At 36.2% G+C, this 22,383-nt stretch overlaps 1 protein-coding gene and 2 long non-coding RNA genes across 3 annotated transcripts in view; 2 read left to right on the top strand and 1 right to left on the bottom strand.

Annotated features, from left to right (window-relative positions):
* The first annotated feature begins 1,889 nt into the window (after positions 1 to 1,889).
* Positions 1,890 to 3,272, top strand: LOC134671536 (uncharacterized). Its single transcript, XR_010099233.1, has 2 exons — positions 1,890 to 2,120; positions 3,068 to 3,272. It is a non-coding gene; the product is annotated as an uncharacterized LOC134671536 (long non-coding RNA).
* Positions 3,273 to 4,984: 1,712 nt separating this feature from the next.
* Positions 4,985 to 22,383, top strand: part of LOC134669561 (uncharacterized) — a 475,395-nt gene continuing 457,996 nt past the window's right edge. The window contains exon 1 of the long non-coding RNA XR_010098916.1: positions 4,985 to 5,110. This is a non-coding gene — a long non-coding RNA (uncharacterized LOC134669561). The remainder of the gene's footprint in view (positions 5,111 to 22,383) is intronic.
* Positions 9,657 to 19,127, bottom strand: LOC134668890 (MYG1 exonuclease). Its single transcript, XM_063526382.1, has 5 exons — positions 18,945 to 19,127; positions 18,562 to 18,812; positions 11,924 to 12,349; positions 11,347 to 11,487; positions 9,657 to 9,840 (listed from the first exon to the last, which is right to left on the bottom strand). Exons 1-5 carry the CDS (start codon positions 19,062 to 19,064, stop codon positions 9,681 to 9,683), a joined length of 1,098 nt encoding a protein of 365 aa, XP_063382452.1. The 5' UTR covers positions 19,065 to 19,127; the 3' UTR covers positions 9,657 to 9,680.

Raw genomic sequence — 22,383 nt, 5'->3', positions numbered from 1 at the left:
TCTGGAAGTAGGTTAGGTTTAGGTACTATAAGTCTGTCAGTCAGTCTTAAAATTTACGACTTTTTGACCTTCATATCTTTATAACCATTTGAGCTAGCTTCATGAAATTTGGGCTTCTAGATGTCCTTATGGATATAATTAAACACACGTAGTTTTATGTGTTTACGTTAAAGATGTTTTGAGTTATAGAAGGGTCAAAAGTGGCACCAAGTGGTTCGTGTAATATTACACTTGGCGCTGGCTAGCCAGTTCCTTTGCTTGAACTTGGCTTGACACGCTGCCGCGTGTCTAGATTCGTAACGAGTGGTGATAAATTAAAACACGACCGAAGGCAGTGTTTTTAATCGACACGATTTGCGAATTACCTAGTACAGTCACCTGCAATAATATGTTACTCTTCGGAGGCCGCAAAAATATCTGACACTGTCTTATTTGTAGAGCCATAAGAGCGTGTCACATATTTTTGCGGCCTTCGAAGAATAACATATTATTGCAGGTGACTGTACAACGTTTTACCCCACCCTGGATATCTGTCTCGCTCTGTCTTATAGCTGTGTTTTTGATGGACGTACGGCGGACCACCTTCCTCACAATCGACCATGATCGCGATTCAATACGCCCATCCCATCTGTAACAGCTTTTATAACGGCTAAAAGCTGTTATAACAACTAAATTAAGTAAGGTTGTGTGAAGCGTTTTACAGAAGAGAAAAAAACTATATCCATCTCTTTTCTGGGGCAATTATACTAGCATAGGGAAAATACAGTATGATTCTCTCTGATTATGCACGAATGAGAAAAGAGGCCAAACTATACATTCCATCTTATGCTAATATCCCACATTCATATGACTTATGGTCACCTTAATTAGAAAGAGATGGAGGGCTCAAGTTTGACCTTTCATGTGGACACACTTTTTGGCCAGTGTACACTATCCAGTTTACTCTCTACGTCCGTGGTGCCAAGACGATAGAAAAACATCATTAATAGTTAAATGAAACTATTGCTTGTAAAAGGTATGTATTTCAATCATATGTACATATTCTTAGCAAAAAAGGACATCAACGGGATCCCACAAAGAAATATATTCATCACACTAATATACCGACAAACAGACATAATTTGCCGGTTTTATTTGATTAATACATATACATACTTAAGAGAGAGTATACAGGGCGTCCCACGGCGATGCCACATGGAGGGAAAGTACCTTAAATATCATAGATAGCATATTTTGCTGAAAGAAGACTTCATTTTATTTTTAAAACTTAGTAAAATTGCAATCATACTTTTTTAATTTTTTTTGAAAAAAAATGTATGGAATAAAATTATCGCGTCATTGGAGGAAAAGTACCTTAATTATTGTAAATGAACATCTTACTGAAAGAAGACATTATTTCGATTTAAAAAAACAAGTTGAATTGCATTTTAAATAATTTCATGGTTAAACCGGGAATCGAACCCGCTACACGAGAAAAAAAAATACCTTGTACCAAAAAAATAATTCTCACATTGAAGCCTTTCGATCGGTATGACAAAGCTATAAGGTATTTTTTTTTCTCGTGTAGCGGGTTCGATTCCCGGTTTAACCATGAAATTATTTAAAATGCAATTCAACTTGTTTTTTTTAATCTAAATAATGTCTTCTTTCAGTAAGATGTTCATTTACAATAATTAAGGTACTTTTCCTCCAATGACGTAATTTTATTCCATACATTTTGTTTTTCAAAAAAAATTAAAAAAGTATGATTGCAATTTAACTAAGTTTTAAAAATAAAATGAAGTCTTCTTTCAGCAAAATATGCTATCTATGATATTTAAGGTACTTTCCCTCCATGTGGCATCGCCGTGGGACGCCCTGTATAGGTATTAGGTACACGGTACGCGGAATTTTTTCATTGGAATAATTCTTTGACATGGCGCCTGGCATTTTTTGTAAGACGTAATTATCATAGTTAATTGAACTTAACAGATTAAACGTGAAAGGGTAACAAATTAAACGTAAAAGGTACTAAATTATAGTGTAATAACAATAGTTGTAGCGTAGCGTTTTTTCTTAAAAACGAAATCGATACGGTGAAAAATTAAAGCGCCTGCAAAATTGTAATAGCAATGTAAATTGTAAAATGAATAAAACTCGGAAACCGCAAATAAAATGATTCAATTTATAATTGAATATGATAGTACAAAAAAGGTACTAAAATTTGGTTTTTATAGAATCTATCAATAATCGCGAGATCATTGCGTAATAAAATACACCCGCTATTCTGACTGTCAGCACACTAATATACCGACAAACAGACATAATTTGCGGGTTTTATTTGATTAATCAGTGTTGCCAACTCGGATTTTGAAAAAATGCTAGAGTAATGTCTAGATTGTGCCAAAATTATGCCCGTTTTGAAATAAGCTAAAAAAATGCCAAAATGTGACTTGAAAATGTAAAAAAAAACACTTAAAATAATATAATTATATCTTCCACCTATGGGACAATGGGACGATTTTCACCCAACCTGATTAAATTGTCTGATCAAATCTGCAAAACGGAACTCAAAATATAGGTAGGTATTTAATCCGTCGATGTCCATTCGCCCACAAAAGTCAAAATTCATATGAAAATATGAACCACATAAGGCGATGGCGCATATTGTTGCTGTCAAGTTGGTGCAAACTTGGCTTAGACTAAATTATGCTAAAAAATATGCCAGATGCTAAATGGAAAATTTTGGTGCCAATGCGAGTGAAAATATGCCAGATCTGGCATCATTTTATGCCAAGTTGGCAACACTGTGATTAATTACCATATGTACTTAAGAGTAGGTAGGTATAGTTACACGGTACGCGGAATTTTTTCATAGGAAGAATTCTTTGACATCGCGCCTGGGCATTTGTAAGACGTAATTTTCATAGTTAATTGAACTTAACAGATTAAACGTGAAAGGGTAACAAATTAAACGTAAAAGGTAATAAATCCTGGTGTAATAACAATAGTTGTAGCGTAGCGTTTTTTCTTAAAAACGAAATCGATACGGTGAAAAATTGAAGCGCCTGCAAAATTGTAATAGCAGTAAAATGAGTAAAACTTGGAAACCACAAATGAAATGGCTCAATTTATAAATAAATATGAAAGTACTAAAAAGGTACTAAAATTTGGCTTTTATAGAATTTATCAATAATCGCGGGATCATTGCGTAATAAAATACACCCGCCGTTCTGACTGTCAGAATGGCGGGTGTAATGTTTTTTAGTAATAACTTTAAATACCGTGAGGTACTAATTTTTTTAAGCGCTCTCGCCTTGTTTATTATAGTTATTTTCATAGTGTAATGTCATATGGTATTCTGGTTTGGGGCAAAGCAGCTGACATACAGACTATATTTGTCTTACAAAAGAGAGCCATTCGTTCTATATATAATTTAAGGGTGCGTGAATCATTAAGAGAACTTTTTAAAGAAATTAATATTTTAACTGTAGCTTCCCAATACATATATGATAGTATTATTTATGTTGTTAAGAATCTAGACTCCTTCACTAAGAATTCTGATGTCCATAACTATAATACTAGAAATAAAAATAAGCTTGCTATCAGAAAGTTTCGTGTTCGTAAAGTACAGAAGTCATTCGTTGGGCAATGCATTCATTTTTATAACAAGTTACCTGAGGATGCTTTAAGATTACCCTTTCCAGCTCTTAAGAATTACTTAAAAAAGTCATTGATGTTGAAGGCTTATTACAGAGTCGAGGACTACTTGACAGACAAACATGCATGGTCCAAACCAGAAACTGTAATAACGACAAGTACCAATTAAAAACATTGTATTATGTGTAGAGTTAAAGGTGACTCAGCTCAGGTAAGAAAGCACATCAAATTGTATGAAAGCATCTCATAACAATCAGTTAGATTCATATAATATGTATTCTCATTTCTTTTATTGATTTTATTTTCTTTTCCTTTTGTAAGATTTGATTTGTTTTCTGAAAGAGCTACGTATTTGTGATTTCATGTGCATATATGTTTATTTTTTATATCAAATTCTATAAAGTTATGTACTCACTGAGTATAATTGCATGAATTCTATAGTAACTTAACCCTTAATCAAACGGAACACTTTTTATGAGATTTTTGAAAACTAAGAATGGTTTTTAGGTAATTTGGGTGCGTAGATTACGAAACAATATGTAAAAAGAATTTTAGTGGGGGGGAAAGGGGGGTTTTGCGGTGGGAAATAATTTCCCGTTATCCGTAACGGAATAGCAACATTTTAATGAAGTGGGAAATAGTTTCCCATTGTCCGATACGGTTAAGAACTTTTTACTAGTTATTAGCTCCCCCCGGCTTTGCTTGGAATTCAAGTATGATCCTTTGACGTTATCTTCAAAAATCAGAGAAATAAATAAAAGAAAAAAGAAAACAAAAACAGGCACAGATTTTTTTGTGTAACAAGCAAACGGGCATGTATTTTTATTATTGAAAACCAATTAAAATTTAGGTGGAGAACAAACAATGGGAAATAATTTCCCACTTGATAAAACCTACCAATTTTTTTGTAAATCGTACGTTTCGGAACAAACAATGGGAAATAATTACCCACTTACTAAAACCTTAAAATCTTGGTTAAATCATATCGTTATAACAATTCTTTTCAAGCAAAACACAGGAAAAATAAGTCTAGTTTATGATAGTATTCAGTGTATGCACGTACAAGATTTTTTTTTGCACTTAACCTCAAAATACTAGAAAAATTGTCGTTATTGCAAAAAAAATCATAACAACTGACATTGACTTTAACGTATGGTCACAAATGGCGACCATTAGAAAAGTGTTGCCATTTTTCAAATTCAAAATGTTACTAAGATTTTAAATCTGTATGGTTGGTATCGCTGAGTGCTGCCTTTAAAAAGATAAAAAATATTTCGTAAATTAGAATGAAGTGGGAAATAATTTCCCGATATTTGATTAAGGGTTAAATTGTATTAATTACTCGTAATGCATGTTAATTATAAGATGTAATAATGTTTTGAAAAGATGTGTCCCGCCGAGTTTGTTGCCGGTCCCATATTGGGATACCCTCCTCCAATTGAGGGGGGATTTAAATCTTCTCGGGGCAGAGGTGTACGGTTGGAGCCGGTAAATTTATTTGACGTTCATAAGCGCATTGTAATATGCCTACTTGAATAAACTATTTTTTATCTTTTTATCTTTATCTTTATCTAAGGAGGTACCAAATAGTACAAATTAGGTACTAAAATATGGTATGCTTTTTGTTTATTTTTATCTAGGTACACCCGCCATGAGCTACGAGCGGTCGGGTTGAGCTGGAGCGAGGCAGGAGCGGTCGCTGAAGATAGGAAGGCGTGGCGCGAGCTGGTGAAGGCCCTTTGCACCTCTGGGGTGCATTAGGACAACAACAACAACACCCGCCATCCTGACTCACCATTACAGCTGGCAGTTCGCGACACTTGCAAGGAGACGGAAATTGCCAGTAGCATTGATCAGGCTAGAGAGGTTGTTCGCAAAATGCGGACACCTCTTATTATAAAACAAACCCTGAAGGCATCAAACTACCGAAAACCTATACTAGATTGTGCGACTCGGTGGAATTCCACACTCCACATGCTCAAACGATTAATAGAATTAAAAGAATTCTGCTAGGCTATGCCGATGCTAAATGTTTTGACAGAAAAGCAATGGAGTGATATAGGTACTAGAGATAGTTCAATCGTTAGAACCCGCGAAAAAAGCTATAGTCGAACTACAAGAAACACAATTAACATATAGCGATTTTTATATAATATGAACAAACACTTAGAAAGTGTCGAGATAAGCACGAGGCTATCTCTGAAATTCGCGGAAAATATGAAGATTAGAGAAATGAAACTTCTGGATAATCCAGCACTTTTTGCTGCGATATATCTAGATCCTATACTAAACGTGAGTTATGTTCACAAACAGGCAGCCCTGGCTCACCTGTGTTCGACATGGGGTCGTTTGTGTCGCATTTCATCTACAGAAAATAATTTAGATATCCCACATGACCCTGTAAACGAGGCTTTGACAGCAGTTGGATCCAATAGCCAGCCAATTGAAAGGATGCTGGCCGAATGTGAAAGAACACGTGTCCACCAGCGCAGATCCAATCTGGCTTCTGGAGTGGCCACAGCTCTAATAATTGATTTCTCAGATTATCCTTGACTGCAAAGTAATGAAAGCTTTCTGAAGTTTTGGCAAACACATAAAAATACACTTCCTCAGTTGCAAACTTTAGCTTCTGTAGTTTTGGCAGTCCCATCGACACAAGTAAGCATGGAACGACTTTTTTCTTCGTTGAAATTTGTTCTTAATCCCCATAGGTACAATTTGACTGAGGATACTGTCCAAAATATTTTAATAATCAAAAACAACCCAAATATTTTTAAGTAAAGATTCGCTTCTGATTTTTAAGTACCTAGCTAACAAGGAAGGGTACCCAACTGTCCGACTCCGATTTGATTTATTTTGATATATGTTATAGAGTAGTCTAAAATAACGGACACGTATTTTTTTTTTAGCTGCCCAAACTCAACCTGTTAGGAGAAAATGGCCTTCAAAGTACTGAAAATTGACCTAACCTTCTAATTTCTATTAAAAACTTTTCAAAAAAATTTATAATTAATTACTGGTTTCGTTATACACATGAGCAAACCGAATAATTTTAAAAGAAGTAAAAAATGTAATATGAGTTAAGGTCAATTTCGCCAAAAAAAATATTATTTTTCTTTTTTTTTTCAAGTTATTGAATGTATTTGTACTTAAAAATAAATGTTATTGATAAATTTGTCACTTAAAATTGACTTTTACATTTTTTTTCGTAAAACCCACTTTTTGGAAAGTGTTACTTGTTACTTTTTGACATCTATCGATAAGGATATTTAGACTACGTCCCATAGCAGCAACATCACCATCAAAAAGGCCTTTTACACTATGTAACAATAAAAACTTGTTTTTTTTTTTAATTAATAATATCTCTGAAAGTAGGCGAATTTCAAAAAAGTTTATAGGACATTTTTGTTTCTAAATATGATCAGGAATACGCTGTTAAAATTATTCGGTTTGCTCATGTTACACCGTGTATGTTGGAGAACATGAATAAAAAATGGGGACGTGTTTTGTCATTTCACCATAAACTCATTTTTTATATAAAATATATCTAACTGTATATAATAAAGTATATAATTTTTAAGAGCTCGATAAATATTTTTTCAGATAGTATTTTTGTTTTGCACAAAATTAATGGATTTCTAAGATATTGACAGTCGAATAAAAAAATAGCAAACCGATTTTGATATGTTCGTAATTATTTTCCTTTTTTTCTCTCTCTTAAAAAATGAATTCCTCGTGTCCGATTAATCAGGAAATGACATCTAACTCGAGGTGGTAGGTAGAAGCCGATATGATTTTTTACCTAAAGCGCGGCGGCGTGTATGTTTGACTGAACCCCCCCCCCCCTGCCTACACCAGGGGGTGGCAGATGGCTACTGGGCTAAATTAGCTTACCAAAAATACCATAATTTGCACGTCCCATACATTGGGTGACACTACTTCCCTCACTAATAACGAGCAACCAACCTAGCGTCACTAAAACTAACTACCCCGTGTTACTCTCCCCTACCCCAGCTGATAGTGATTAAAAACTTACACAAGTATCCATCTATAGGTATCTATAGAATTATTCAAACCACACAATACAATAAAAATTCAATCAATTATGAAGACTAAGTTTGTTTATTTCTGTGTTATTATCTTCCAATATGAAATTTAAAGATGCCGCTTAGCTTTATATTTACCTACCTACAACGTAAAATACATTTAAATTATCTTTTGTTCATTTTAGTCGTACAATTTTATTTTAAGTTAATATACATTTATTCATTTATCTCACAATAATAATCTAAATAACTAATAAATTATAATTTTCACTACAATATTATCATCATCAATATCAATATCATTTTAGTTGTAGTCATCCCATATCTCAACTGTCACATACTTTTATTTGAGAGTCCCAAGACTAAGGTCTGTTTATAGCTCACCGGACACTATTTGTGTATATTACTGTATAATTATTTTTTAATAAATTTATTTTTATTTATTTTATGAATAATAAACCATCAATGATCAAATAATTAAAATCCAAACTTAAAGCGGCACAACAACACCCTTAACAACCAACCTAGAGGCACCAAGTCTAATAATTCAATTTGTATTTTACTATGATTTGTAATATATTTATAGATTGTGTTTTTAAGTCTAATGATGAATACTAGTGTTATTCCCCTACCTTAGCTGACAGCAACTAAAAAATGACAAAACTAACCAACCAAAAAGAAAATTAAACAATACAGTAAATTATCACAATAGTTTTCATCTGATTTTTATATATAGACTAAATGTTGTGTTCATTTTAATACTGTTGTTTCAAATAATATTTCATTTCATTATAAATAACTATTCATTAATTATTGATTCAAACGAGTATTTGACAAACTAATCCAGTGAATTAATTTTTTAGCCAAAACATTGTACTTGTTTACTCTTATTTAGCAGTAACGCGGAATTTTATACCAAACCAAGACTTAACTTCTTAAACCAACAAAGAAACAAAAAATAAATACCCATCCCATCCTCACATAGGCACTGGTATAAACAAACCAATAAAGCATAAAAATGGTTCTCTAAAACAGCAAAAAGATGACTAAAAATTCTATCAGGATCCTTATCAAAGACAGACCAGAGGCTAGACCAGTTTTTGCCCTTATTTTATTATAGCCGATTACCCCAAATTGACTAATTTTTCCTTTAAAAGGCTGGACTAAATTCATTACAAAAACGCAGACACCCAATATTTAGGCCCGCACATCTGCTTGAGAAATGATACGAGATGGATGAATCTGATGATAGAGGAACATTTTCAAGACATAAGATACAACAATAGTCGACGGCTGATAATATAGAAACATTTTCAAAGACACGAGCACAAGACACAACAACATATTTAAAGCCCAAAAAAGACATTTTTTGCATACCAATTTGAAGCCAATGCGGAATAGGACCTCTAGAGGACTTTCAACAATTTTTCATATCAAATGTATTTATTGCAATTGGTCATAAAACAAAAGCCAATTATATTTCTTTTTGTATGTAAATCTATAGAAGTCATACTTCTGTAAATATTGATTTTAGTGTTATATTTTTATGTTGAGATTATTATATTATAAAAAATGTATCAATTAGTGTTTGGACTGTAGAACAAAAAACACGGTTGGACTGTCACACTGCAAATTTCATACTGGAAGATAATTCAAAATATTATCGTTTTATTTTTTCCCAAATGCACAAAGGCATAGAGTGCTTTAGCTAGAAAAAAGTGAAGTGTTTAATAAAAAGGGTCGGTCATACGCCATATTACGGCCAGACAGGAATCGAAAGATTACACGACTAAGGGCCAGTTGCACCAACCACATTTGACAGACTGATCAACGTCAGCCGGCGCGCCCCGGCGCTTACCCATGAGACTTTCCATACATAAAAATTTAGCGAACTCTTTAACGATACGAACAGTTTGGTGCAACCGACCCTAAGAGCGTCTAAGCTGTTTGCGAGTAAAACAATGATATATGTGTGTGTCAAATATAATAACCCAATTAAGCTTCTAAGCTTGCAACGGCCATCTTAAGCGCTCCCTCTCTTGTGGCGTTCCCGCCAATAAAGCCGGTGCTGTGGCAGAATACGCAGTCTGGTATGCCGGCCACGTCGCTGAGTAATTCGTCGCGGACGCCCCACCAGTCCTTATGGAGAGGTTTCCTGAAAATACACGTGAAAAATTAAATTAAGTATTAGTTAGTACGTAGGCTAGCATGCAGTGGGCCCAAGACACTACTAGCGATGTGCCGTTACCGGTAAAATACCCAAGGTGGGAAAATTCCCAGTAATGTTACCGGTAAGATTCCCCAGAATCAGTAATTTACGGTAATATTCAAATTAAGTAAATGTCAACATAAGTTGTTTTACATTAAATCATTACTTGTCAACAAATGCATCATACGAAGTGCAAAAAATCAACATAGGTTTACTTTTCTAGTAAATTCCCAATACTACTGGTAATTTTCCCAATGTTACTCGGTATTTTACCAATATTACTAGGAAGTATTCCCCTTGTCTGGGCAAGTGGGCGTAGTCAAAACTAGTTCCAGTCAAAACCACTCAATGAATAATACCAGAATTTTAGTAAAACTAAAACGAAAATGTAAAAATCACATTGATTTAATATTAATCATCACATTTTTATTATGAGTAGGTAAGGTGTAGTACAATGACATTGTTTTTATATGTTATTTATTTGATTTATTTTGTTATTTTAATTTTTTTTAATTCTTTTTTTTTATTAATTAGTTATTTAATTAATTTATTTATTTCATTAATTTATTTAGTTTATTAATTTATTAAATTTATATATTTTATTAAGTAATTTATTTTATTTATTTATTTTAGTGACAGAAAAACGCCCGCAATTGACAAACTTCGATTTTTTAGGTTATAGCCCAGTACTTACGGGATACAGCGTAATATGTACTACATTGCTTCGCAACTCCGATAAGATTGTATGAAAGAGATAGCTGATGCTACGAGTGGAAGAGACGTAAAGATAATTAAGCCATTTCTACATGTTTTAAATTACATTAATTCAATTATAACGTAAGCGTTCAAGTACGAGTATATTACCCGCTTTTGGGAATATTACCGGTAAGAATGGTAATTTACTAGTAACATTCCCAAATGGTAAAATACCGGTAATGGTATTTTACTCTCGGCACATCACTAGACACTACACACACAGCACTAGCTCAAGGGACAATCGTCACATCACTCAGCCGGTACAGGTTACAAGATCGTAAGTATTTCTTAAAATACATGGCTAAATTAAATTTTCTTTATTGGTAGATGACAATGCATGTTCAATATATTATAATAAAGACAATGGTCAGGAGACTAGGAAGCTTGGACTTGGAAGTTGGTAGTGACCCTGCCTACGAAGCAGGAGGTACTGGGTTAAAATTGTGGTAAGGGCATTTATTTGTGCATATCTAGTACCCAGTGTACCCACAACAAGCCTTATTAATGTTACGCTGGGACTTATTATATATTTATTTATAAACAGGAAACATGGCATTATTTGTAGACCAAGCTTTCAGCTGTGTTTCCACAAGAGTGCGAGGATGCATAGAGGGATGTGTTCGTTAATCATATTCACCTATCCTAACTCGAAATTAAAGGCAAAAGTGCTCACTTGGTCTAAAATCAAAAACATACCTGGTAATAAAGCTGGTAGGGTTCTGAGGTACGGCCTGCACCCTCCATGACTTAGGCTTGTCATTAAACAGCACATACTTGATCTCCTGGCCCAGCCCCATCTCAGTCTCAAGGTCAAACAGGTGCTCCTTCCAAGGGAACCTGGAAATTGTGAAGTGGCTGTCAAAAACTGTGCAATTCCTTGCACAGTTACTGAAATTGTGAACTGTCATAAATTGATTTTCTTGCAATCAAACACACACACACACTGATGGTAAGCAGTGTGGCAGCAAGTCCCAGTAAAGTCTCTAAGTAATTGTAATACCATTAGTTTGAATTGTTAGTTTTATTTTATAAAATTGTGGATGTATTGTTATTTTATTATTTTTGCTTGTATGTAAATTCAATGATGACGTGTAAAAGTGCCCCTGTGGCCTATTTGCTGAAAAAATGTTGATGTTTGAAGCTACTAATGCAGTAAAATATTTGGAGTGTAGTGTAGTGTAAGTTTGTGTAATATTGAATTGACAATTTACAATCCAATTGATAGGTATAAGGTTAAACATGAAATTGTAAAAAAGGTTTTATAAGAAATTACCTCTCTGTAAACTCCAAAATCTGGCCAGACTTATGAACCTCAAATCTAGATTCTATCGCGGACTTGACATAGTCTCTAGCAGGCAGCCAAACTGATATAAAATAGTTGGTGGTGTAAAGAAACTCTTCACTGACAAGTTTCATAGCTTTCTTGAACACTTCATCTAGGTCTACAGTGGCACTAGAGTTCCATTCAGGGTTTAAGCGACCCACCCTTGCACTTAAATGTGTTCTGATCTTGTATTTTGGCTCCTCACTGGTCATGGGTACTCCATTATCAATAGCATCTATTTCTTCAATGAAGTTTTCATATACTTTCTTGTAAATGATTCTTAAATCTTCTGATTGTAGAGGGATTTCCTTAGGAGCGATGGTTTGGATGACATCCTCACCGTAATATGCATAAACTAGACCAGCTGAACTTAATCTGAAACAAAGAAATATTATTAGAATTGTTTTCTGAAAAACATACTTTGAACTGGGCACACAAAAGGCAGGGCACACAAAATCATTACACAACTGACAGTCAATGTCAAATCCCATACATTTTGTCAGGAACATAACAGTTAGACATTAATGAAATACGACTTAAGTCACACTTTAAAGTGCAAGTTAAAATGAAAATGCCCAGGCCACAGAACCTTATCACGTAGGTATTTAACACAAAGAAGATTCCAATTTAAAAACGCAAAACACCTTAACCTATCTATTGGGCAAAATTTTTCCTTATTTAATAGAAAAGTACCTACAATTAGAATTATTATTTGTTTAATTAATACTAGTGATGTACCGGGGTCTCTATTGTTTCCCAAATAGTTTTAAGTCATAATGTATTGATTGTCAGAATTTTCGTTAGTCATAATTGGTTTTTCTCAGAAACGCGTAACTTTTCAGGATTGCCACAAAACAAACCTAACCTAACCTAACCTATCTATAGCATAACCTTAGGAAAATCCTGAAAAGTTAACGGTTTCAGTTTTATGACTAACGATAATATGTCAAACAATACATTATGACTTAAAACTTTATGGGAAACAAAGGGACCCCGATGTACCGACTATTGATTTGGCCGACTAGCCGACTAATCGGCGCTCGAATGGCCGATTAGTCGGCCGACTAGTCGGCTAGTCGGCCAGATCATTCGTAAATATAAGTTTAGTCATTTAGTAATTTATTCAATATTGCATTGTCATGTACGTAATTAGGTGTTACAAATTAAAAGGCCAGTTCATGACACCCTGTAAAGGCACACAATAGTAGGTACATACATATTTAGTTTTATATGATTTAAACAAGTCTATATGGTGATATAGTTCAGGTGAAAAACAATAGTTTTGCTCCTTTGGTTGCGCTATTCATCATATTAGCTAAAGGGTATTCTCTTCAGGTTCAAAGACCTATTACAAGAATCCTCGTTCAATTTCTGTCTTTCTTTTATTTGGGATCCTGAGCAGACTGTCAGTACAGCTTGTAGGAGGTATTTCCAAGGCTCTATTTCCCGTACGTAGTCGCCAGTTAATAACCTATACCCTGTGGTCAGCGTCTTTACGAACAACGTGCCCTAACTAAGTCTCTAAATTTTGCAATAACATGAAGAGTTCTCCATGTCTCCACCATTAAATAAATAAATAAATAAAATAAAATAAGCCTTTATTGCTGTGTAACATAATAATAATATAAGTATTAAGTTGCACTATGTTTCTTTTATACTACACTATATATTTTATATCTAATTCCTTAACTAAGTGAATCGGCAACCGGTTTTCGCTTCTTCCTTTTTACAGCTTGTCTTTCGACATAGGCCTCCTCTAAACCTTTCCATTTTATCCTGTCTTTTGCAGCTCGTCTCCATGTAGGGCCAGCTATCTTTCTTATGTCGTCTTCCCAACGTTTAAATTGTCCTCCTTCTTTTCTTGTCCCGTCCCTCGGGTACCATTCCGTTATTATTTTTGTCCACTTTTCTGTTCTTTCCCTTAACATATGCCCTGTCCATCTCCACTTTAATCGTTTGTAAACATATTGGATGTTTTTGAATTTAGTTTTATTCTTTATAATTTGTAGACTAACCTTATCTCTGCGTTTTACTCCTAGAACACTTCTCTCCATTCCGTTTTGACACACTTTTATTTTGTTTAGTTGTTGTTCGGTCAGTGCCCATGTTTGACATCCATACGATAAGCATGGGAGGATACACGTATCAAATACCTTCCTTTTCTCTTTGATGGGCATGTCTTTGTCCTTCATAATTTCGCTCAAAGACCAGAATCGTTTCCAGCTATTTGTAATCCTTCTGTTTATTTCTTTTTGCATTGTATCTTCTGGGGCTATTAGTTGACCTAGATATATGTATTCGTTCACATACTGTATTTGTCCATTATTTACTTTAATATCTACTCTAGTTGAGTTTGTCATCACCTTTGTTTTGGAGGTGTTCATTGAGAGACCTACCTTGGCACTTTCATCAGATAGCTGTTGTAACATTTCTTCTAAGTTACTTGGATCTTCAGAAAACAGGACGATATCGTCTGCGAAACGTAGGTGGTTAAGTTTTTCGCCGTTTATGTTGATTCCATTTCGATCCCATTCCAAGTTTCTAAAGACCATCTCTAATACCGCGGAGAATAATTTCGGTGAGATTGGGTCGCCCTGTCTGACTCCTCTTTCGAGTGGAAATTCTTCCCCTGTTCTTTCCAGCTTAACTTGGGCCGTACTATTCGAGTAAATGTTTTTGAGTATTCTAATGTATTTGGGCTCTACTCCCTGTATTGTTAGCGCTTTCCAGATGCTATCATGATATATGGTATCGAATGCTTTATTAAAATCCACGAATCCTAAGTAATAGACTTTATTATATTCCCTGTATTTTTGGATCACTTGTCTTAGGACGTGGATGTGGTCTATCGTGGAAAATTTGCTTCGAAAGCCCGCCTGTTCTTTGGGTTGATTTTCTTCGAGTTTGACCGTGGTACGTGATAGTATTATCTTTGAAAATATCTTATAAATGTTTGCCATTAGACTTATTGGTCTATAGTTACTCATGTCTCCCTTGTCTCCTTTTTTATGTATTAGTATTATAGTTGATTTCATCCAATCTTTGGGTATGCTTTCGGTTGTTAGGATGTCGTTGAATATTTCTGTTAGTCTTGGTCCAATCACTGGTAACATGTGTTTTAGTAACTCGTTTGTTATTTGGTCTGAGCCTGGTGCTTTATCTTGTTTTTGTGTGTTGATTGCTCTTATTGTTTCTTCCTGTAGTATATTTGGTACTGGTTCAGTGTCTGCGAATATTTCCATTTGGGATTCTTCCGGTAGTGTTGTTTGTTTTTGGTATAGTATTCTGTAATAGTCTGTGGCAATTTCTAGTATATCTTCTCTTTTGCTTGTACACTTTCCTTGTCTGCTTTTGATGTTTGGCATCCACGTTTTCTTTTTATCAAGTCGTTTTAATGCTTTCCTTAGTCCTCCAGTTTTTTCAATGGATGTTTTGATAAGGTTCAGTCGTTTATTTTTTCTATCTTGTCTTATATGCACGAGTATCTGTTTGCTTATTTCTGATATCTTTTCGCGAGTTTGCTTGTTTTTACCTTCTTTTAAGAGTTCTTTCCTCTTTGTAATTAATTGTTTAGTTTCTGGAGATAGTATATTTTCTGTTTGTTTGTTTTGATTATTTGTATTAACAATTTGCGTTTTGAGTATATCCAGTAGATTGTCGTATCGTTCTTGAGTCGTCTTGTAGTTTACGGTCGCATGTCTGTTTATTGTAGTATTCAAATTTTTAAGAAGTGACTCCTTGTTTCCAGTTAATACCAAGGCAGTTTTATACTTATTCTGAAAATGTCTTCTTTTTGGTTTCTGCTTCGTTGACAGTGATGCTCTTACCATTTTGTGGTCTGTATGGAAGTTAAGTTGTTGTACTGTATGTAAGTCTTTGAAAATTTTTCGGTTGTTGGTCAGAATAAAATCAATCTCGTTTTTATATTTGCCATTGGGTGATGTCCACGTCCATTTTTTTGTCTTCTTTTTCTTGAAGAAACTGTTTAAAATACTAAGTTTATTTTCTAATGCAAAATTGACTAGTCTTTCTCCGTTACTACTTCTTTGGCCATATCCATGTTTTCCTATTATTTGTTCTTCCCCTTCATTGCAAACCCCTATTCGACCATTGAAGTCTCCCATCACAATTAGGTTTTTATACGAGTCTTGAACGGTTGCTTGTAAATCTTCGTAAAATTTGTCCGTCTTCGTGTTGTGATCTGAGTTTTCAGATTCAGTTGGGGAGTAAGCTTGAATGATGGTCCACATCTCTTCTCTATGGTTATGTGTTGGAAGTTTAATGTTGAGGAGTGCTATTCTCTCATTGATTCCCCTTATTTCTTCTATTTTGTTTGCCCAGTGACTCTTGATCAGGAAACCGACACCAAACTGTCCCTTGGTTTCTCCAATGTAGTGCATTATATACTTTCCTTTGTCTTCAATTTCTTCTCCGTACCGTCTCATTTCGCTGATCCCGATTATATCCCATTTCATATTTTCTATGGCCAGTTCTAGCTCCGTTAGTTTTTCTGGGGTCCGGAGTGTTCGCGTGTTCAGAGTCGCTATATATATGTCCGTGTTTGTTCCTTTTAGTTTACTTGCTTCTTCTTTTTCTTCGTTTGTTCCGTTTAGAGGGTCGCGGTCATTATCTCCCACGAGGACCAGTCGGCTTGGGAGAGTTCTTCGGTTACCGTGGTTTAATTGTTTTTTGATTGAGTCTGTTCGAGTGAGCTCCCGTTTTTTGTAATTATGTTATGATTATTAGTTTTTGGTACTTTATTGGGCTGAGAGTGTGGCACTCTGATCTCCCCGGAAGTTGTACTAAAATTACTTGGGGGGGTCTTGGGTGGGGAAGATGGAACCCGTTTTCTTTTATCATTGTTCTCTTTCTTTTCACGTTTCTCCTTCACAATAAGTTTATCATTTTTAATGATGGCGTACTTGCCAGATTCTCTGGCTTCTAACATTTTTGGGATTAGAGCCTTCCTTTTTTCGAGGGTCTCTTTTGGGAAGTCCTCAGTTACACTTATATTCTTAGGGAAATTCTTTCTGTTTTTGAGGAGTTCCATTTTTCTCCAGCCAAGGGTGAGTACTAATTTTATTGGCCTGATTCTTTTTTCTTCCTTTTTCCCAATTCTTTGCACTTCACTGATCTCCCACCTATCCCAATCGTTGGACTTTATCGAGTTCTTATTGATATCATTCAGAATTGCCAAAACTATGTCCATAAGTTCTATATTTTCGTTTTCCTCTTCTTTTACACCAAAGAGTATTAGGTTATTTTTTCTGACATCAATTTCTAATCGCTTCACTGTAGATTTTAATTTTACTATTTCTGTTTTCATTTCTGCATTTTCTTGAATGATAGGTTTTAGTTTTTCATCAAATGCTAAGGAAAGGGATGTGTGGACTGAGTCGGTAATAATAGTGGTCTGCTTTTCTAGCTCGCCCTTCAGTCTATTCCAAAGTAAATCAAACTGCCCCTCCATTATATATTTTTACCACCAAAGTCGGGTAACTTTTCTACTCTGGCCACACTGGATGTCAACGACTGTAAAAAGGTTATAATTTCTGAACGCAGTTCGATCTGTTATGTTGTCTAAGCTGCCGCTTCTTCACTCTATGCCACTTTTTATTTTGACAGTGACAGGTAACCTCACTTCAGTAAGATCGATTTTATGTTGAGTTATTAGCACTGTAATCACTGGATATGTCGAGTTTATTATTTATTCCGACGCGCGGCCAGTTAAACTTTAAGGAGAAAGTCACTACTATAGGCTATTGATCTTTTTTCACACTGTTTCGCGTAAGAAATACGAGAGCGTTCACATAAGCGTCTGACGTACTGTAAACCGGAACCGGAAATCCACCATTAAAAAAAACTGAATAATGATAAAATCATTTAACTATCGAACTTGGCCATGAAATTACACGAGAATGAATTGAGATCGACCTGGGGGCCGATTTTTGAATTTCGATTGCTCGATTTCGTCACTCGAAAATCGGTGGAAAACCGCGAAATGCAATATTTTGAAATACGAGCCATCGAAATTTGGAATCTAGTGGTATTGGCCACTCGATTTCAATTCTATTACTAGAATTTAAACGCCTAGTAGTGGAGATATCATTTAACGAAATACACGAAATTGAGTGGTCGAATTTCAAACATCGGCCCCCTATAGAGGAAAACACCAGCCCACCTACATACAATAACGATCAAACGGTCAATTATATTGAACAAAAGTTTTTGTATGCACCCTGAAGAAGTATTTTAGTACAATAGACATAAAACATATGGTACATATTGACTGTTGATTTCTTTTTTTCTGTTTTTCTTTCACTAATAAAGTGCCGACTAATCGGCCATTTTTGCCGACTAGTCGCCGACTAATCGCCGACTACAAATGTGGCTGGATAGTCGACTTTCCAGACTAGTCGGCGACTAGTCGGTACATCCCTAATTAATACCAATGCATATCGTTTTAACAAACTAATAAATGTTTTATATTATTTGACTAGATTCTAAAAAAATATTAATTTATATGTAAAATCACAAAATACAAAAACAAATACATTTACTAATAAATTGTATCAAATAAGACTTACTTTATTTTATACTTATCACCAAACTCCGGCCGCAGAGAGCTCAACGTCTCGTTAAATTCTCTCTGATGATGATCGTACCGCTTCGACTCATGGTCGAACTCCGCGCCAACATCAACAACGATGTCGCAAGTCTTCAGCTTCTCCGGGTCTCGGGTGCGCACGATCTCGGCGTCCTTGTACTGCGGCAGCTGCTTGAGCATGAAGCACGCCAGGACTTCGTCGCAATGGAAGACGCCATCGTGGGTTCCGATCTGGAACAATTTGAATTTAGAAGGATAGGTATAAAATTACATATGGCGTCGTTGCGAAGCGAAATCGCTGACATTAAGCTTGTAATTAGCAATGTTAACTTATGTATAAACAAGTTAACCGTGGCTACTAACCTTCATGTTTTTATAAAGTAATTTACTAACAGAAAATGTACGCGTAATGGGAAAAGAACACGATTTTGGAGAAGTAAGGTATAAAATAGGGTGTAAAAGTTGAAATGATTTCTTTAACATTACAATTAATACATTTTCACATCAAAATAATTCTGAAACTCGTGGTTTTACAGGTAATAAGCAACTTACAAGAAAAAATGACGTTTTGTTCGCCGGAGAAACTGCAAACCGCCGGTGACGCCATTTTGAGTGAATGTATATTGAATTGAACGAATGATATTTTTTATTCTCTAGTGCTGCGCAATGTAGTATCAAAACCGGTAAAATAATCGAGTCAAAAATAGTATCGATTATAAAGAACTCTCGGTCTGTCTTGCAGTTCTGGCATAAGAGCAGGAGAAAACAGAGTATTAGAGTGGGATAGTAATACACTACAGACAGACACTACGCGAACATCGAAGTGCGCAAATTGCGGGTATCTTTCTCTGTCACACTTATTACCTTATGCCTCTCATGGAGTAAAGCCCCCTCCAGACTATGCGCGTGAATCGCGGGCGAAGCCGCGAACGCGAGTGTGGAGTCCTGAACGCAGACCTGCGAAATCGACTCCACACTCACGTTCGCGGCTTCGCCCGCGATTCACGCGCATAGTCTGGAGGGGGCTTAATAAAGTAAGATGCCCGCAATTAACGTCACAGGTATAATTACTAGTACCTACTGTTGACATAGATAATTACGTATTTAATATAAATAAATAAATAAACAGAAGGACAGGGCCTGTTGCTCGAATAAGCAAGAGCAAAAGAGAGGCAGAGAATGTTTTTTGATATTTTTGAATTTTTGATATAAGGTGGTATTCCACCTGTTCAATTGTTCCAATGTGTGTGTTTGGAGCATTCCATGAAATTGTCTACCGTTGTCCCGTACAAACGCGAAGTTTCTGAAGATTTAAAGGTATAAAGCCACCTCCAGACTATGCGCGTGAATCGCGGGCGAAGCCGCGAACGCGAGTGTCCGCTGTCCGCGAAAATCGACGCCCCACTCGCGTTCGCGGCTTCGCGCCGCGATTCGCGCACGAGTGTGGAGGAGGCTTAAGAGTTTCCGTTTCTATAGCCCCCTCCAGACTATGCGCGTGAATCGCGGGCGAAGCCGCGAACGCGAGTGTGGAGTCGATTTCGCAGGTCTGCGTTCAGGACTCCACACTCGCGTTCGCGGCTTCGCCCGCGATTCACGCGCATAGTCTGGAGGGGGCTTATGACAAATGGTCAAAAATATGCACAGAAAAATAATCGCATGCTTTAAATACCGAGAAAAAAGTCGCAACATAGCAAATAAAATGCGTTTGTACGGGACAGCCCGTGGAATGCTCCGTTTGCGTCTCACATTTTGCTTAATGAGAGAGAGACGCAATGCACATATTGGACCAAGAAAAAGAAGGTCGAGCTAGTGCGGGTAAGCCCCCATTCGCACGGGAGCTTTTTCAACGCGCGTTAAATAAGCGTTTGAATGACACAAATGGATAACCATGTACATATGTATTCACACGACAGCGGTGGCGCTTTTTATCAAGCGTCGTTGGATTTTCGACTTTATGCCTTGGTCGTTAAATCGAATTTAGAGTGCGGACAGATTCAAGCGCTTTTTTAACGCGCGTTGAAAAAGCTCTCGTGGGGATGTGTGCTAAGGGTGGTAAATATTCCACATTACCACGTATACAATTTCTTTGTCCAATATGTATTGCGTCTCACATTTTGCTTAATGAGAGAGTGAGACGCAATGATATTGGACAAAGAAAATGGACATCAGGTGGAATACCAGCCTAAGTAGAAGATATAGGTAACAGATTACTTTTTATCTACAAACCACGAACTTGTAGCTACATAAAACACGACTCGGGCAGGTACTTACAATGCGAGATGGTAATTAGGAAATCATTCACATAAAACAAATTACTTGTTTATGACAAAATTGGCAAAAATAATTTCTAATGTAATTTTGCAAACAAACAAAATACGAGCTGTAAAAGCGCACCCTGCTAGGATGAAGGGAGAACTAAACTTCGGGTGTTTTACACCAACTGCCGACAGATGGCGCTAGTAGCCTCCCGTGAAAACTTATTGCAAGTTTTCGAAGTAGTGTCGACTACATGACTAGTGTTAAATTATAAAATATAAGTTCGAATTAAAAATAGTGATTTAAAATGACCTGCACATGTACAAAAATAATCTTAAGCAAAAGAACCTTTCTTTTACAAGGGACATAGGACAGGCGCAGGCGAGAGTTACAAAATTGAACCACGAGTGTAGCGAGCGTTGCTAGGCTTTCAAGACACGAGGGTTAAACAAACTTTGCGATTAGTTCCCGATTCGCCGAATTCTTATTTCGCCGGATAAGTTTGTTTAGTCGGATTATTTTCGTTTAGTTGGACTGTAACTGTGATGTACCTACTAAAGTAATTCTGCCAAAATGAAATCCTCAATTTAGAATTAATCAACGTCTGGGGCCCATTTGTCGAACGTTGACAACCTGTCAAATCGTATGGGTTTACGATGGCAACACACTACATAATAATATAGATAATGAAACTAATAGGACCCGTGCATTTACTGCCCCCTATGGCAGCATAAAAGCAGTCAGATTTTTGGCGCGAAGCGTAAATGTGTCGTTTATGCTTCCGATGTAGCCCACAAGATGGCAGAACCTACTATGCACCCTTGTGCATAGTTTCCTTAAACGTACTGACGACAACGCGGGCGCCAGTGGCAGCAGGAGCGCGAGAAACTACCCTCGTTTATGACATTATTGTCAAATGCCAATAATGCCATAAACGAGGGTACGTAGTGAAACATGTCGAGGGTTTTTCGACTTTAAAGGCCGAGCCACACCGGCTTGCGTGTGCGTGACGTGCGCGTGTGCGTGCGCTAAAATGTTGGAGCCGCACACGCACACGTCACGCAAGCGGTGTGCCGTCTCTCATAAGGATCTGTATACTACAACGCCGCACGCGCACGTGCACGTCACGCACACGCAGCCGGTGTGCACAGGCCTTAATACGTGAGTGACCCGTCTTTGATCACGGAAGTTTTGTTATTAAAATCAGTTTTTTGTCAATTTAATTTTAAAAATACTTACAATAATTGCCGACGGGACTGTAAGTACCATCGACCACACGATAAAGTTCACCGATGTACAGTTAGGAGTGTTCAGAGTGTTGCTGTTTGTACCTTATTGGTACCTATTATACTAGAATAGGTACTAGCTGTCGCAACTCACAAATGTTCAAAAGAAGCGCTTTCTTCTATTCCGAATCCCTGGATATACAAGATACCTACTCTATAGTTGAAAAGTTAATTTCCGGTCGAAATCGTATATTATCAATACAAATTGCTAAAATGTATTGGGTTGGGTGTAAGGTTATGAAAGTAACGCTACCTATACG

Source organism: Cydia fagiglandana, chromosome 1 (assembly GCF_963556715.1).
Source record: "Cydia fagiglandana chromosome 1, ilCydFagi1.1, whole genome shotgun sequence".
Lineage (NCBI taxonomy): Eukaryota > Metazoa > Arthropoda > Insecta > Lepidoptera > Tortricidae > Cydia > Cydia fagiglandana.
The sequence above is the reverse complement of the archived record's forward strand: the minus strand, read 5'-3'. Positions and strand labels throughout refer to the sequence as shown.